Source organism: Plectrocnemia conspersa, unplaced genomic scaffold (genome assembly GCF_051122295.1).
Source record: "Plectrocnemia conspersa isolate PC_06_02 unplaced genomic scaffold, ASM5112229v1 ptg000011l, whole genome shotgun sequence".
Taxonomy (NCBI): Eukaryota; Metazoa; Arthropoda; class Insecta; order Trichoptera; family Polycentropodidae; genus Plectrocnemia; species Plectrocnemia conspersa.
In genome coordinates, this window is record NW_028277175.1 from 12,839,107 (window position 1) to 12,857,727 (window position 18,621).

Below are 18,621 nucleotides of genomic sequence, written 5' to 3' on the forward strand. Positions count from 1 at the left end.
GTTGATGGTATGCCAAAAAAGTTTGTAGCTGTAATTAAAGCTAGGGGTGGGCCTACTTAATATTAAAAATAAGCTTAAAATAAACACTTTAAACAATCTTAATCGTTTTTTTATTTATATTTTCACGTTTTTTAAGATATGACATATTTATTAGGGTGCCCCATTATTATGGCCAAGCCTGTAAATATATATATATATATCATTTTCGGTAAAATAATTTATGCTATATAAAAAAAATATAATTAACAAAACGTAACTTTTTTATAATTTTCGCAACTCTATCAAGCATTTTAAAGCTGAGTGAGAATTATTGTGTTCATTTTTCGCGATACCATAACAACGTTAAATCTTATTTGTGTCTTAATTGCTTTTGTTGTTTATTCGAGAACTTTATCAAAATTCACAACATTTCATATTTAATTGGATTAGAATATAATTTACGAGGTAATTTTATATATACGATGAAATATTATCAGAAATACGATAGTTTAATATCAAAAAATATTATTTTTTGGGACAATTCTCAAATATTTAATTTTTCATTATTAAAAAATCATATGTGTAAATTGAATTTTTTAAATTATTTTATAGATTATATATATTTTATAGCCTTTTACCGAAGCAATATGTACAGTTCCAATAGATTATTATCAGTATTAAAAAAAATACTGAATATTCTGATTAAAAATAAATAAAAGCTGGAGTCCTACAAGAAAATGTCTTAAGGCCGATACTCTTTTTGTTGTACACGTATGATTTACCACAAATAGATAATGTCACGTGCAACATTCACGGATAATACAGTATCCTGGCAGTGGGGAAAGAAATTGTGAATACTATCGAAAAACTGTAACAAGCCGCTGAAAAGTCTTAATGTATATATTTTACCAACTAATGCTTTTTTGTAGAATATTTTTATAAAGCTAAATTAATAATTTGTTAAAAGATTAACTTTATTTATTACCGGTTAAATTTAATCAATATATAAAATTAATTTATTTGACTTTCAAAGAAGCAGCTAACACTTTTTTACTTGATAGTTTCTTGGTGGTTTTGAGCAATACGAATGTTCATTTGAAAGCTCCAAGAAACTTATTTATTCTTACTGTTCATTTTGATAAATAAATATATCAGTTAATATGTTTTTGATTTTCTTATATTAAAGGGAATTTATTATTTCAATTCAATTTCTTAGCTAATTTATTTTGTGTTTCGTATTTAAACTTATTGGCAAAGATAGCGAGGGATTTTTTCTATTTGTAAGGCGTCACTTTTTAACCCAGAAAAGGACTGATATAGAGAATATCCTAGTAAACAGAGAGAGATGTAGTATGAATCATCAAAAGCGTGACCGTGACTATGTTTACCTGTTCATTGATAGAACTATACATACATAAAAGCTTCGGATAACGCTTTTCGTTATGATCGCATGTTTACACTGATCAAGACACGTACGATCTAAAGTTGGTATAAATTACATGCTTCACATATACGTGGGTCTCGTGTATTCATCTCACCTGAGAAAATATACAAGCTAAGTGTAAATATTTGGCGATGGTCGTTCGGTATAAAAGGAGATTTTATTAGAAAACTAATATTTTGCTTAATTTGCTTGCGGATGTTTAATGATATGGATATTTTATAACACAATGTGAGTGTAAATAAATTATTAATAACAATATCTAGTATATGAAATCATATTTAATAATGTAGGAATTATAGATACGGTTTAAATAAATAATTTTATTATCTGTATATACGTATACAATATGTTTATATCATACGCAATATAAAGTTTTCAAATCAAATGCATACGAGGTAGAAAATCACAATGAAAAGATGACTTGAGTTTAATTTTGTAATACGAGCAATAAATGTATATGCAAGGCAATATGAAAGTTTAATTTAACTAATAATTTGTATATTAATATGCTAATAAATTATATGATTAGAGCTTTTATTAGATTTAAAAAAATCATACATCAAAGCATTTGATATTTCATGTTTTATGTTTAAAAACAGACGTATGTTTACACTTCATTTAAAAATATATTTACAGTGTTTAAAAATTACAAAACATACTTTTAACTGCAATTAAGAAAATTTAAATATTAATTATAAACTACATTATATTTCAATACATAATAATTATCGAGAGTTTTATGTTTTTATTATGTTTCTATTAGCAAAACTATTTTTGCATATTAATGAGGCTATATGTAGTATAATGTTTAATTTATGTAAAAAATACCGGTAGACTTTAATGTTCACCCTGTGTATTTTTTTGCTAAAGAGTATAATAATAAACAATATATGCATATTTAATGTGGCTGGACGTACACTATCAAGATAATCAATTATTATGAAAATTTGTGACGTGTTTTTCAAAAATTCGTTGATTTATTTGCATCTTAATCTGATTATACACAATCGATTTTTTTCATTAAGTTTATCAATAATTTTTATCAAATACATTTATTATGATAATACAGACTTTATTTATTGACCTAAATACCGTTAGTTCGTATTATTAGTCGATTTCTATTTACGTTTATATTCCCTTATTATTATTATATTTTATTTCATTAGTAAAGTACATATTTATGTATTATCCTGTTCTATAATTTTTGAGATTAGAAAAATAATAAGATTAACATTCGCTTATTTATCCTACGTTCTAATTACACACATGTTCAATTAGTTATCCTACTTGATTGACAAGGAATCAGGGATTAAACAGATTGTGCTTTAGTACAAGGTAAGTGGGCTTAAGCTTAATTTAGCTTAGGAGTAGTACTTAAGCCTCCTTTAAAGTAATAGCCACATAGATAAGGTACTAGTAGTGCTTTTTGTGATAACATTGGCGCTGGAACGCATATCAAAACTTTTGCTTATCGAATGTTAATAATAGCAAATTTGCTCAATTTTCATCCGATAAATCTTCTTAACTCCTTTCCTTGTTGTGTAAATATCTCCGGCCAAATGTCGTCCTCTGAGTAATTAAAGGTTAAAAACACCTAAAGGCAAAACCTGGGCTGTAGGTGTTTTCAACATTTAAGTAGTCAGTTAGCCTTTTGAATAATAATTCAACGAAAAACAATTAACTAAATGGCAAATTTTTTCAGTGTTAGCTTCGGAAAATATTAATATATTATGGACAAATTTATTATCACTATTTATAGTTAGTGTTTTTTAATAAAATACTAAGATGTTCCAGTATCACATATTAGAAGAAAAAATCGTCACATAAGACCATAAAAATTCGTTACATTTCATTCTTTTAAAATAAAACAATATTTTTAAAAAACGTTTTACTATCAGTATATCGTCTACTTTAGGCCTAAATTGGTGAACTCACATATAAGTAAATTTAACCCTTTGAGGATTATCGCCGTACATGTACGGTGGTCGATCTTTTACTGTTTTTAGGTACTCCAGATAGTTATTGTATATTTACATATTATATATAACTTAAAAATAATAAATAAAAAACATTTTAAATATAGAATATATTTTTTTTTTTTAATTAAAGTAAAAGATTTCTTTAGAAAATAATATCAATAAATTAAAGAATAAGAAATAAATTTACGTAACAAAAAATTTTGTATTAATTTTATAAAAAATAATGAAAGCTTATGTATTGATATAAAAAAATTATGTTGAATAATATATATATATAATAAAATTTAACTTAGAAAAGTGTTAAAATTAGTGATTAAAACATACTAATAAAAAGAGCTAGTAAAATAAATCAAAGCAATAAAACGTTGAGAATCACTGATCGTTTTGTATAATTTACTAAAAATGTAATATAAAATATTAAAATGAAATAAATATGGAAAAATATAAAAAAATTACTCACTCCCATGTGTATACTAAAAAATTAATAAATGTGTTTAAATTAATTCAGTACTTAAAGGGTTAATGAAGAACAATAACATTTTAAATTGTAAAATAATCCTTTTCTTGCAATCACTTTTTATAGTCAAGATATAAGATAGTTTTAGAACAGTATTACCAAAGTGGCATTGTAATTTTTACTTTAAACTAGAGTTATTTTATTGTTTATTTATAAATTTAAGGGAATTGATATGAGAAAGCAAATAATAATTCAAAACAGCTACTCAGCTCAAGTATTTGTATAATAACAATTTAGAAATTTGTTTTTTTCACGTGCTGAAATCTGATCGTGGATTTCCAATATCGTATTTATTTATATGAAATATATACGATTCCGCACTGTAATATTAATAAATTTGACAGATAAGTTCCACGTGAACTGAAAATCGATAAAGCACCTGTTGCTTTGTGACTTGAGCTGGTAACGGCTATGATTCAAACTGATGTTCTACGTAACATAATTCCACTTTACGCCTGTTTTCATAGGCCCTTTAATCCAAGTTACCTTGAGCTTTCAACCTTTCAACCTCTCGAACATTTATTTACCCCTACGACGTGATTTTATTCATTATCTCCGCCGGAAGTGTACGGAAATTATCCTCAGATTTGGATTAAGAATATTTTAACGTTACATCCTAAAGTTAGATTTAATTCACACTTAAATCGCATAGAGCTTTAAGCTCGCTTAACGCTTAATTTGCGTTATGAAGCGTTTGAACGCCTTAGACGAAAACGATTATCTTTGAAAGATTTATAAAGTCAAACATGGCAGATAGCGAGAAAAACACGAAAATAATCAATTAAATAATTTTTAATTGATTAGAATAACTGAATATAATTTTTTATTTCATCACAAAAACACCTGTCTGACCGCAGCATAGAAACATACAACAAGCAATGGTCCAGTGAAACCGCATGGCTTTGTAGATCTCTTTCGGTAGTAGCGTGTGAAATATTATTTATTTAATTTATTTAAATATCAAAAATATTTTTTAAATAATATATACATAAAAAAAATGTACGTTAAGCTCGCTCTAAATTAATTAAAAATATTTATTGTTGTATTTTTAACGGATGTAGCTTAGTGTATATTATATATTATAGTATACTGATATATTGAAGTGTTCGAAAAAAAAAATATGAATGCGTGATGAACTATTAGTGCCATAGATATTATTCAAGTTTGTGTATAACGGTTACTTGTTGTTTTATATTTTTTTTAAAAACTAACTTGTAATTTACAAAATATATTTTATTCAGAAAGCTGTAAAAGATTTTTACTTTGTGTTGTTTGTATTGTATTTAAGTGTCTCATTTTATGTATATTATTATAGAACAATACATCTTGCTAAATTACGAACATTTATATATATTTTAAATTTAAAGTATAGTGTGAAAATTCAATTTACTTGTAATGCAATATAAATATATTTCACATTTCTTTCAGTATAAAATACATTTTGGATGCATAGTACTTTTGTATAAACTTTTTAACTAACGATGTTTATAACATAAAGTTTCATGAAAAATATTCTCAGAAGTAACTCATACATTTATTTTATAATAGCTAAAAAGTAAAATTATATTTAACACGTTTTTATTACGCCAAGTTTGTAACTTCACTCAATATAAAATTTGACGAAAAGCTGATTAAAAAGTTATACCTTACTTAAAATAAATATTATATATTCTATAATAATTATTTTAGCTTTCGTTTGCAATTTTGATTATTTAATTATTATCTCTTCTCATATCATTATACCTAAAATATATCAGGAATTATAAAAAAATAAAATGAAACACATTATATTATTTATGTAATTAATTCATCTTGAATAAAATATATGCAAGATTTAGCTTCTGGCTATTTGCTAATGTTCAATTAATTGAAGGAGATCCCAAAACAGGTAAGGTTTTAAAATTTTGTAAATATCAATTACCATTGTGTCGTGGGTATGAATTAAAAATATTTTGTATACATATAGGGTGATTCATTTTTTTATACTAATTATTTCAAATCACAGTTGTTAACATTCAAGCTTAAAACTTATTGATGAAAATGAATACAGTGTATAAAGTATTACGGTATTATGATTAAGAGAAGTAATAAGCAAATTAATACTTATTTTATAGGATATATATAAGCTTTGAAAAAACATACCGTAGATAGGCTGAGAGAAGAGTCGTTTAATTTGCTTAATTTTACAACGTAATCGCTTTAATAAATTGCCTTACTTTCTAATTGCCGACTTTTGTGAATTATCACCGAAATGGACATTTATACCAGAGCCCAGCTTACTTTTACGAGATTATAACAAATAATGAAATATCCTCATTGCTAATTCAAGAAAAATTGGGGTTGAATACACTTAAGGTTTGAAGCGATAAATGAAAACTTTTTTTGCTCCCTTCAGGTAAACATAATAATAGTTATTATTACTATTGTTTTAAAATTGATGCATTGATATCTATGTGATAAATATATTTTATATGTATATGGTAATACTGAAATTAAAATAAATGTTTATTTTAATTTTAATTTTCAGTATTTTTTAAAATTTCATTAGCATTATATGTTGAAGGTTTTGATTAAAAATATTAACCTTTGGATAAACTCTGTCTTTCACGATTATTATAGGCAAACAATACCCGTTTCTCATTTCCGATTATCAAATGATCAAGAAATGGCGAACAGCTCCAGAAGCTTTCAGGGTATTTGGATACGCGGAGACTATTTTCTTTGCTCAATTCGCGTGGAACTCATTCATCTCGTCTCCAAGCTTTTTCTATCTTTCTTATTATTTTCTCGGCCAGCATATTGATAGTTTGAGTAGGATAAGCTTTTATTTTTGCAGCCACGACATCATCGCTTATTTTTGCTGTTCTCCACATACAAGGATCAAATAAATCCATGTTGCTGATTTTTTTAAATCATGTAACATGCAATTTTGAATAAATTGTTTATTTGTTAAAAATATGTCATCGTAAATGTGAGGGCTAAATTATATTAAATATCAGAAATCCAGAGTGTAAATTTACATAGCATTTTTATTGATATTTATCCTGGTTTTTATATTATTAAATATCAAACAATTAAAATGAAAACATATCCCAAATAAAAATAGAAATATTTTAATTGTAACATTTTTTTGGGCAGATGTGACTATTCAGCGAATAGTACTTTATCCTGAAACTGTCAGGTATTGTATGTAGTACATATTTCATATATATTTTATGACATCCGATATTTTGTTCGACGTTTTCACACTCGGAAATATATAAAAAAACCGCACGAATGAAATGCAAATGTATACATACCATATTATATATATGACTTATTAATTTCTGATAATTTTAAGACGTGGGTTATAATAATACGATTTCATTCCATTTGTATTTGTAAATTTATAATGAAGAAATTAAAACGTTCTTATGGCGGAATAATTATACAGTAATAATACATTCATAAATCTTCATTGGCTTGATGAAAAACATAAAACATATTTACGCTACGAAACGCGCAAATTAGACGTAAAATATAAATAATATATCTCGGCTTCAATATTAATATGCTTCATATCAATTCCCACATGATAACGTGCGAATATACACGTAATATATTATGTATCACACCATTCATAATCGGTTGGACTTCTTTGCTGAAGGTATATCCGAAGAAAGGTTTATGCATTTTATAATTAATTTTAATTCATCAGCTATGTAATGAAAATTCATAATACAAAGCATTATATGACTAGCTCTACTTTTAAAGATAAGTATACATATAGTATGAAAAATCTACATTTCTCTCTGAAACTGTAAAAATGCGAACCAGTAAAAGAATAGATCAATATTATCGTATATGTACTATTACTAGATTTAAGCAATTATAATTACCTGTCCAATGTGAAGTTGTTGATTATACAATCAGATTTTATACACTTTAATATTTAAATATTTATAGGCATTACTTAAAAATAACCCTTTAACCCTAAAAATTATTGGAAAACCGTTGCACAAACAGGATACCAGAAAGATTAGATAAATGTGTATATATGTATTTATTGAGCAATTTCAATCTTATGTTTTTAAACTATTGATACAATTTTTGCTTTGATTTTGATATTTTTTACCATGAAATTTTATTTGTGAAAAAAATAATATAACGAAAAATAAAAACATCTAAATAATGAATTGGCATGAAAGGAGAACGAGTAAATTTTTAAATTACTTTAGAAATGCTGTCTCTTATCGCTTGTATCATATTATGTGGTACTATTTTTAATGAAAAGATTCAGTATTTTCCTATTTTAATTAAAAAATAACTTATCTGAGTTTAAGGTGTGATAAAAAAAACGTTAAAAGAGTGATAAAAAGAAAACAAATTTACTGGTTATTCAGCTGCAGTAACATAAACATCTTTGCATTATATTTTTATTTTAAGCTGTAGCCTTATTATTCACAATAACTTTAACAGTGATTTCTTAATTGTAATATAAATGTTTAAACAGCTGTTTTTTATTAGCTTTAGTGTATTTTTAATTTATTATATACAACATTGATGATCTTAATTAACTATTATATGATAAAACAATCTGGCTAGCAGTAGCTTTCCCAAAATTCAAACTCTATTTTTCGTAGCTTTGCTGTAATTTTCTTAACTTGAACCCGTAAGAAATGATTTGTTGATTATTATTGGCAAAAAATAATTTGACTTCAGACAAACTAACACATACTCTATTGCAGGCGTTGGCAACCTATGCACCTCGGATCACCAAGTGACCCATTTAATAATTTAAGTGACCCACTTGAGTTCCACAAATAAAATATAAATATAAAAATAAATGGCAGCACTACACTTTAATTCCGCTACGCCCCCGTTTGACGTAAAAATATTATTAATTAATAAATAAAATTGCATCACCATGGACAAATAAAAAAAATAAAAAAATTCAAGATGTATGGACTGAAAAGTATGGTATATTGACAAAGCCACCTAAACAAATAAATGATATATATTTTATATGAAATAAATATAAAAATATTCAAAAAACAGAATTATACAAACAAAAACAAAAACAAAACATATGTAGGCATAAAAAAATAATTAAAACAACAAAAAATATATTCCCAAATAAAAATCTAGTATATATATATTACATTATAGCTTTAAGGATAAAAACTATTTATTGTTTGTTGGAACAAATGATGAATAATGTTTCTTAGAAAGGTGGTCCATTACTTTATTTTTAAAAATGTTAAAAGATTTGTGAAAGTAGCAAGTAATCGTAAATAATATTTTTTTAATGAAACCTGAACATATCAATGTAATTTTGGTTGTATAATTATTATGACTATGAAAATTTCTACTGATAAGCCATTTAAAATAGAAAATATTTTTTTTTTTTATTTTGTTTAATTTATTGGTCTGTAAGCGCGGCTTTGTCTGCTTGGCAATAACAGAACAATTGCGCGGATTTGTTTTGCGTGTATTTGATGTTTATAAAATGGTGACAAATCGCTATGTATTTTATGTACAGCTATAATTACTGTAAGGAAAATTTATTTGCAAATTCATCTACGCAACAACTTAAGGATGTAATAGAAAAGGTTTTCAAAATAGGTGGTTAAGATCGCAAATAGTAGCATAATAATAGTATGACCTGCAGCCAATATACAGTTTTTAGAGAAAAATGAATCTAAATATTGTGGCTTATAAATTCAAGACACTGCAAAAATATTTTAAAAAAATGGGAAATAGTCAACTTCTTATGATATCAACGTGATGAGCATAACTTCCTACGAAGTTTTCATCTTTGAAAAAAAATTGTTTTTTAATTTTGTTCCGCGTTCCGTTCTACTTATAAATATGAGCAAATATTTTCACACATAAAATTTATTTTAAGTAAGAAGGTTAACTTCTGAAAATTTAGTCGCTTGTATTCGTCTTAAGGTTACTAAGTATACAACAGACTAAATTTAAGTCACAAATTCAGCATTAGGAGAGCCATTGATGACGAAGAGAACGTTTATAATAAAGTTTATAAATTAATGACATTTTCATTATATTTGTTTTTATTATAAATAAAATGATATTTTTATGTTTAACAAATTGTAACTATTTTTTCAATGAAATTTATCTTATTATTTACTATTTTAAAATGAAAATACCCATTTACCTGAAACGTCTTCTTAATAGTAATTCTTTGTAATTATGAATATTTAAGGCTTCAAAACCTTCTGCTCCCAATAATATTGACAAATTATTCATTTAAGAAATATCTTCTAGATGTAACGAAAATATCTTTTGCAATCGCTTCCGGCTATATCTAAAAAAATATATTTCTTAACCGCTTAAAAAAAGTACTGCGTAAATCGAGGGATGGGTGTACATATATTTCATGAAAATCGAATGAGCTTGAATTTATGATTTCAAAGACGACGAGTTAAAATAAAAAGGAAATGAATCTCTTTTACTCAAACCACTCCTTCAAGTTTTAACCGCAATTTGAATCTCTTTAGTAATTAATCAATTTGAGTAACTTTTGATTGAGCACTGTAAGCTAAGAAAAATATATTTATCTATCAATCTCATATTCTAAATTCTAGATTTAAATTGCAAATCGCCCCCACCTTCAATACGTATGCTTCTTTTAATCATATTATTTACATGTGTCTATACATATTTATAAGCATTGAAAGCCCCTCTTTTAAAGGAACGTACACCAAAGTGAGTATATGTAGCATCATTAGCCCAACATCCCTAATGGCTCGGTTCTCTATATTGCTTCTCTTGAAAGCCTCCATAAATTCGAAATCAATACAGCTAGTATATTATTCGTAAATATAAACATTTGCAAATTATTATTTGTGCCGTGTAAACGTAGGAAATAAAACACGCGCGCACAGGAGAAAATATTTACACGTGAAATTTGACGCTCGAAATGAGCAAACAAGAGAGCCTTTGGTTTAACGCTTTATTGAGTTCTGCATATACATGTATTGCGCCGACAAGATAAAGTGAAGGTGTTTTTTTTTATTTGGTCGCCAAATGTAGCTAGCGAAGACGTATTATTGCCAAAACACGGGACTCTTACCCACTTTACAACTCATAGTGCGACGACGCTTTGAAAAGTTTAGGCTAAGGAATGTGGGTTCTCAAGATGAAGAGGGTCAAAGACGTCCTGGTTCAGTGACAACGACAAATTGAAGGCATTAGTGAAAGGAAATAAGGCAATAGGTAGCATATGCCTCTAGAATTTTCATGACAATTGTATGCTAGTTTTACATTTTTATTTTAGTATTCTAAACACTGGAAGGCAATAGGCATTAATTTTATCTGGTTCTTTCTAGGTCATTTTAATTTAATTTTTATTTTATGAATATATGCATAAGAGACACCAATGTGCACTTCGAATAAAAACAATAACTTATGCATTTTAATTATAATAATATATTTGTATATATAAACAAAAATGGTATTATTATAAAAATGTTAAATAAAGCTAACAATAAATTAAACAACATATAAAAATCTTATCTCCGATGTTAAACTATATTATTTAAGTGTCTCACATGTGTTTTTTATAAATAGACAATATATTTAAACAATAATCAGAATTATAATCTACTTAGCAAAATATTGAATAAAATGACAAAAGTAAAAAATATATTTGACAACTTCAGTTTTTGTTATACATTACTTTTTTCCATTTATTAACATTTTGTCACGTAGATTGTGATTCTGATTATTATTAGATTTCATCGACTATTTATATAATCATACCGCAAAAATATTTTAAAGCTGAAAATATTATTGTGTTGAAGTGCAATCACTGACACAATTTGTTATAATTTATGTCATTTTAACGACCATTTGCAACAAATAAAAAAAAATCTATTCATCTCTAAAGTAGGGTCACACACAGTATATTCACAACAATGGTAGACAGATCTCGTGAGCCAAAAATTGCGTTTATATTTGTAAATATTACACGAACCACCGAGACGTTAATCACCCACAAGTATCGCCAATACATTACTCTTTATTTGGAAAGGACATTCGCAAGATATACATTCTACTTTGTGCACATTACTTTTTAACTTTATCTAGACCGTTTCTCTTTAGGCGTAAACACATTTAGGGAATGTGTCTAAGAAGCGAAGCAATTGGCTTCCAAATATCCTTATCTGTGATTTGCCAGAGCTGTCTCGAACCATCATTACAGAGGCAGAGACGAGCTAACAGATCTATCTACATATTTGCGAATCGTCTAGCGAGCATCACAGTCGACAATAATGGAATCTGAACAATAAGGACTTCCAAGACAATCTCAACTTCAGTGCTCGATAGTGGCATCTCCCTATTTTATATATGTGGTAATTTATTAATCAGATATGTGTATATATTCATAAACATGAATTCAATAAACTTAAAAAAGTTTTTTGTGAGCAGAATTTTACGCTACTTTATATACTCGTAACATAAGAGTAAAACATGTTGTTCTTGAATTGCTGTTCTGTTTAGGATGTCGCTTCTTTTTACACTTGACTTATTTCGTAGCAGTTACATTTGTATAGTAAGTGTACTAAAATATTCATAGCGTAAGAAAATATCTGAATATTTTAATATTACTAAATCGAGACATTCACAGACTCATTAATTTTGTATAAACTTATAGGTAAATACTAGCCTAGTGTATTTATATATACAACTTATTGGCTTATTGAATTAAGATCATCTTCAGGGAGTTATTGAATATTAAATATCATATTCAATGCAATTATTGAATATTGTATTCAATGCTTCAAATTATATTACTGCATCTTACTAATTGACTAACTCAAGACTGTAGTTTACTCTAATATTATTTATATCTTAATCTTGATAATGTTTTATAGTTATTTAGTATAGCTGCAAACAATTATTTTAAGTCACGTTCCATATTTTCACAATTATGTTTCAGACCTAAACCACACGTTTCAAAGTTATCATATTTAAGTTTTCTCGTGCTATAACTTTATTTAACAAAATATACGTGTTTTTATTTTATTTAACGATATTGATCTATTATATATTATTTTTGTTATGTGAAATATCAAAACCTATATAATTTTGTATAATAACTTACGTTTATAAAACTTGATGCACTTAGTTCAATACTTTTCTGACCTTTTAACTCGTATTTGATGTGGTACTCGATAAGTTTAATTGTATTTTGTCGTAGTTAACCTACTTACGGTAAAACCAGACACAGCTTTTTAGAAAATTGTTATCCAAGATATGTGTTGAAACACTAATGAAATTCACGTTTTAGTAAATTAACGCTAATATTAAATATGCCCTTTAGCTTTCATGCGGTTGTGACCTTCGATTTTAAGGGAGAGCGCTTTGTTTTAAATTGGCGGCACGTAGTTGTTATCCATCTTCGAAATTCGGTAAAGGATCCATTTTGTCGAAATTTGATGTATGAGGTCAATTGGGGGATTGTGTTGGAAATTTTCGGAAACGGATGACAAATCTCAAAGCTCGGGTGCTAGAAAATATATATAAGAATGATACCAATAGAGAATTATTGTCATACCGACCCTTCCTTATATTAATGGTTTACTTATAAAAAAACATTTTTTCTTTGAATATTTTTATAAATGTATCTTGGTATATTTTTATTTTTATTTTATAAAAACATTTTATTTTACAGCCGCTTACGGTAGAGTTGTAAGTTTTATGTACTATATTTGTAGTAGAAGTCCGTGCGGTTTTTAAAGACTGATGATAACAAGTAACAGATTATCATTTATACAGACTCACAAAATATAAAAATCTAGCATCTAAATAATATTTAAATGGTTTTAGAGATTGGACGTTTAATAACTGAAATCAATTGCCTGCTGAAAAATTAATGGAGCACGTTTCAGTGTTTATTTGAGTCGATGTAATAATACCAGCATTTTTATATTTATTATTGATAAAATAAGCAGTCTGAAATAATCAAATATAAAATTAAAAACGAATACCCACTGAAGAAAATAACGATTAATTCATGGTTGGATATAAAAATGTATACTGTATTTCATGTTTTTGGAATATATATATACAATGTATACAATAACAGCTTTAGAATTCAAACAATTAAACACCATTTTCTATATAATATATATAGTACAAACCTGAATTGATAAATAGGTTGGTATCTTACCATAAATCCTTTATCTGTACCATACTATTTATATGCCGATGGTGTCCCAAGCAAGAATAATAGTGTAGAAGAACATATATTTAACAGAGCTTGATATCTATTTAAAATTATCACACTTATTTATATTTGAAGCATCAATAATTTCACTTACAAAAAAATGAAGCTTGCATAAAGATTAAAATCTATAATAATTTATGTAACATGTATAATATAATTTATTGAAAAAAATTTATTATAATCTTATAAAATTTATGATCCTCAATAAATTATGTTATTTACTCATGTTAACTGTATGTTCACACTTACTAGAGATATATCATATATACTAAAAATATCACTAATTAACAACGAAACATCTTCTATACAACTTCAACACTATTTTAGAGTATATTTCCATCTCATACAATTAAAACAGATGTATGAAATTATAGAGGCATAATAATTAAAACATAATTTACTATGCTTTAGTAATTTTTTTAGTTATTCTTTTATATATAATTACTATAAATAATTGTGTGTATATTCATATTAATACAGTTTATTATTTATTTTAGTTCTTCAACATGAACGACGACGAAGTTTTCGAAGCAGCGAGGATAGAGTGTGAAGCAAATAATAATGACACTAAGCCACCTACAGGTATTTTATTTTCTGTTTTATTATAACAATATGCATAAGCATAATAATAACAATGAGCATCAACCACTATAATTAATTCTTAGTACTGACAAATAAACTACTTATACATAATTACGTTATGTTTCCGACACTAATGCTGCTTTGTTTTATTTACTGCTTAAATGGTAACGTTTATGTATATACCTAATATTGTATTTATAAATACACTTTAATATACACAACTCAAATACAAGATACTTGTCGGTCTTTATACAACATTCATTGTTTATACCGTAGTGTAAAGCGTGGTAAATTCCACATGATATATGAATTCGTTATCCATTATTTATATAAATCCGACTGTCGGATGTAGATTTGACTATGTAAACGATTATTTATAGTGTTAGAATTGTGCTAACTAAATATTTGAAAAAATGTATTATCGAAGACTTAAAAGTTGGATTAGTCAAAAGAGGTTTAATTCGGCTCGAAGACCTATATAGCTCGTCGTTTAGCTCGCGAGCGCTGGAGAATTTAATTAAAACCAAGAAGTGGATATCTACCATTCTGATTCACGGTATTATAAACGTGAGATTACGAGAATCTTGAATGGTGATGCTGCAAAAGTTCGGCACAGGAACGAGAAGCTTGTTAATAAGATTAATCTAATTAAACAGCCGTGGAAGGTTGGATGTTGCGGGAATATTTTAACTAGTTATTTGTGTTTTATGCGTGGATAGAATAAAAAGTAGGTTGCCGAATTATTACCATATTAAGGATTTTTATTATATATAATATGATATAAAATAGATATTTAATATAAATATATTCAAAAAAATGTTGAAATACTATATTTTTTTATTAAAGTACTATTAATATCATAAAAAATTCTAACCGATAATTTGTGGTTTTTTAATATAAATATATATAAATAAAATATACGTATATTAAATTAATAACACATAAAAATTAAAATATTAATTGATCTAAAGATATTTATAATTTATACGAATTTTAATTTATATTTTTATAATTTTCGATGAAATATTAGATTATTTAATTAATGATACTATTGCTAATTATGTTGATTGTGTTGAATATGTTTTTTGCTATATGTTTCATATATGTTAACAATAGAATAATAATAATTTTTAGTCATTTTAATTTGACGTAAAATAATTAAAATTAAATGACATTGATTCTAAACAGCACATTTATCAGTATTACTTGTAAATATTATATATTTCTTTACATATGATATATTCAATTATATATAATGTATATTTGTAAATCGCAAGTCACGATGACAAAACTTACGCTAAAAAGAACAAATCCATAATTTTTTGCTCTAAGGCAGAGTAAACAATAATTTACATTACTCTTAATATGAAAAGGTCTTTTCGATATCGTTCAGTGTATACTTACCCTCAAAGGTAAAGTTTGAAATTTGGCATAAACCAACGAAACGTGAAACGTGATGAAAATATTTTCTCCCAAAACCAAGAATATGATTTAGAAAATATTAAAAAAAAAAAACATATTAAAGATTACCTTATGTAAAAAATATATTATGAGGTAATATTAAACAATATTTTTCCTTGTACAAAATGTAAAATATTATAACTAAATATATAAGTAATAAATATTCGAATTACGTGAAGAATTTGTGTCAAGAAACAGTTTTCTTTGATTAAACGGTCTCTCAACAACTGGGGTGTAAGATCTCTTGCCTTCTCTAAATCTGGTAATAAATTACATTTTTTGTGTTTTAAATCCTATTATCTTACAGAGCTTTGCGGTCATTTGTTATATACTATAATATAATATAATATGACTGCGCCAATTTATAAATATAAATAATAAAAAATATATTTATTTATTTATATAAAGATAATTAAAGAAGAGTAAATAATATTATTAATTAACTTCAATATCAATCGAATTATTCAATTATTAATACAAACTTTATTATTTTTTAAGCGTATTTCATAATATATTTAATAAGAAATATTGGCACTTTCTATTCACAACGTCATAATATACACCTACTGTAATAAAAATTCCTGTGAATATTATGTTGCATAAATCACATTGATGAATAGAAAAATATTTTTAATGATAAAATTTATACTGAAATTTTAATGTGTGTAACATTTTAATTTTTTTATGGTATTAATTAAAATTGAATTTTAGTTTCTTTATGTTTGTAGTTACATATTACATACATAGATTTTATTTTATTCAGTATAATATTTTTTTTAATGTTTACTTATATATTATTAGGTATATATACAGTTACATATGCTATGTCATAAAATTTATAGATTAAATTAAATTCATAAAAAATCTGTCGTGTTCTAAACATAAATAAAGCAGTACCTTCAGACTCACACCCATTTCCATTTAAGAAGTTGATAAATAAAACTTCGTTTTTTATCGATAATGGGCAATTTTGTTTTGGGTGTCGAATAAGTGCCTTTCTTTGGACTTGCTTTCAATACGTACTTTAAAAAATATAATAATATACGATCGCACTTTTAAGTCTTTTATATTAAGTTTTTTTATTATTTTTTATCGCATGGAAATCTTTTTAAAAGCGTTATGTTGACGAATGACTTACATTATATCAAAAGCGAGGGCGGTAAATTTTCTTTAGCTAAATTTCCATCTAGAATGTACAGTACGGTTAAGAAAATTTAAATAATTGATAAATAGGTATAATTTAACAAATAAAAATATATAAATTACATTAATAGTTATTTATTTAACTACAACGTACAACTTGATTTTTGCAATAGTTAACAAATACCCAAAGTTAATATAAAACTCACGCTGTCAATACATAATACAATTATTTTTATGATTGATTATAAAACAACATGATAAATTGTACACATGAAATTTATTTATAGTTAAGTTATAAGCTTTAGTATACATTTTATGTACTTATATGAAATGGCTCTGTTTTAATAAAATTAGTGTTTTTGGGTCTATACAGCACTAGTGCACTACTTATAATTTTCTTATAATCTAAATGTACCACATTTTTTTACTAATTTTTGTTGAGACATCTATTTTATGTTCTTAACAATATAATTATTATGGTGTTTTAAAAAACCAATTTAGCAACTATACACAAATACAGTCGTTCATATATATTTATATGCTTTTAAAACTGATCTACGATTTTTAATTTATTAAACTTTAACTTATTTTTATTGTTCATCATGTTTGTGAGTATATATAATATAATTTATAGTATAGTGGCACTGACTATATATAACAATTTTCGCATAGTATATTTATCTGTTGACACGTATTACTAAAATTTTAAATATAGCAACTGTAAAATGTAAATATGATAGTTTTTAAAATTTCACTAAAATCAATGATTTTTATTTTTCTCTTCTGTATTTTTACATTAAAATATCATTTCCATCCTTTCTATTTCTATAAAAGTTCTACATATTGCTAAAAACATAGCTCCAATCATATTTTTGTTTTCCTGCTCAATAGCTTACATCCAGATTTTGTTAATCAATTGTAGAGCTTTCGTAGTATGTCTTCATATAATAATTTCTTTTTCTTTTCACAAACCCTCTTAATGGTCAAGATACTACTTTTTCTAACATCGACCTTATTATTGGCAACATATTAATAGGTCTTATCTCACTGGTCTATATTGTATGCTTTACTTTTGCTATAGACACTACTGTCGATAACTTAAATATATTTGGTACCCACCCTTCCTTTAGGGATTTATTAGATAAATCATCCATTTTCTCTTTCATATTGTCTCACATGATTAATAGTAGTTTCCTTTTAATGTCATATAATATCTAGCTCAAATTTTATTTAAATACATTGAATTGTAAAAATAAAGTTGCATTTATATATAGACCTT

General features: G+C 25.8%; 1 protein-coding gene and 1 long non-coding RNA gene across 4 annotated transcripts in view; one reads left to right on the plus strand and one right to left on the minus strand.

Annotated features, from left to right (window-relative positions):
- The window catches only part of LOC148229552 (uncharacterized), a 222,300-nt gene that overhangs the window by 129,925 nt on the left and 73,754 nt on the right, over positions 1 to 18,621 (minus strand). The window lies entirely within an intron of this gene.
- Dh31-R (Diuretic hormone 31 Receptor) overlaps positions 1 to 18,621 on the plus strand; it is a 108,987-nt gene that overhangs the window by 39,807 nt on the left and 50,559 nt on the right. For all 3 annotated transcript variants that reach the window (XM_088197531.1, XM_088197532.1, XM_088197533.1), the window contains exon 2: positions 14,654 to 14,738. In XM_088197531.1, the coding sequence (XP_088053657.1) occupies positions 14,663 to 14,738 (76 nt within the window). In that variant the 5' untranslated portion in view covers positions 14,654 to 14,662. The remainder of the gene's footprint in view (positions 1 to 14,653; positions 14,739 to 18,621) is intronic.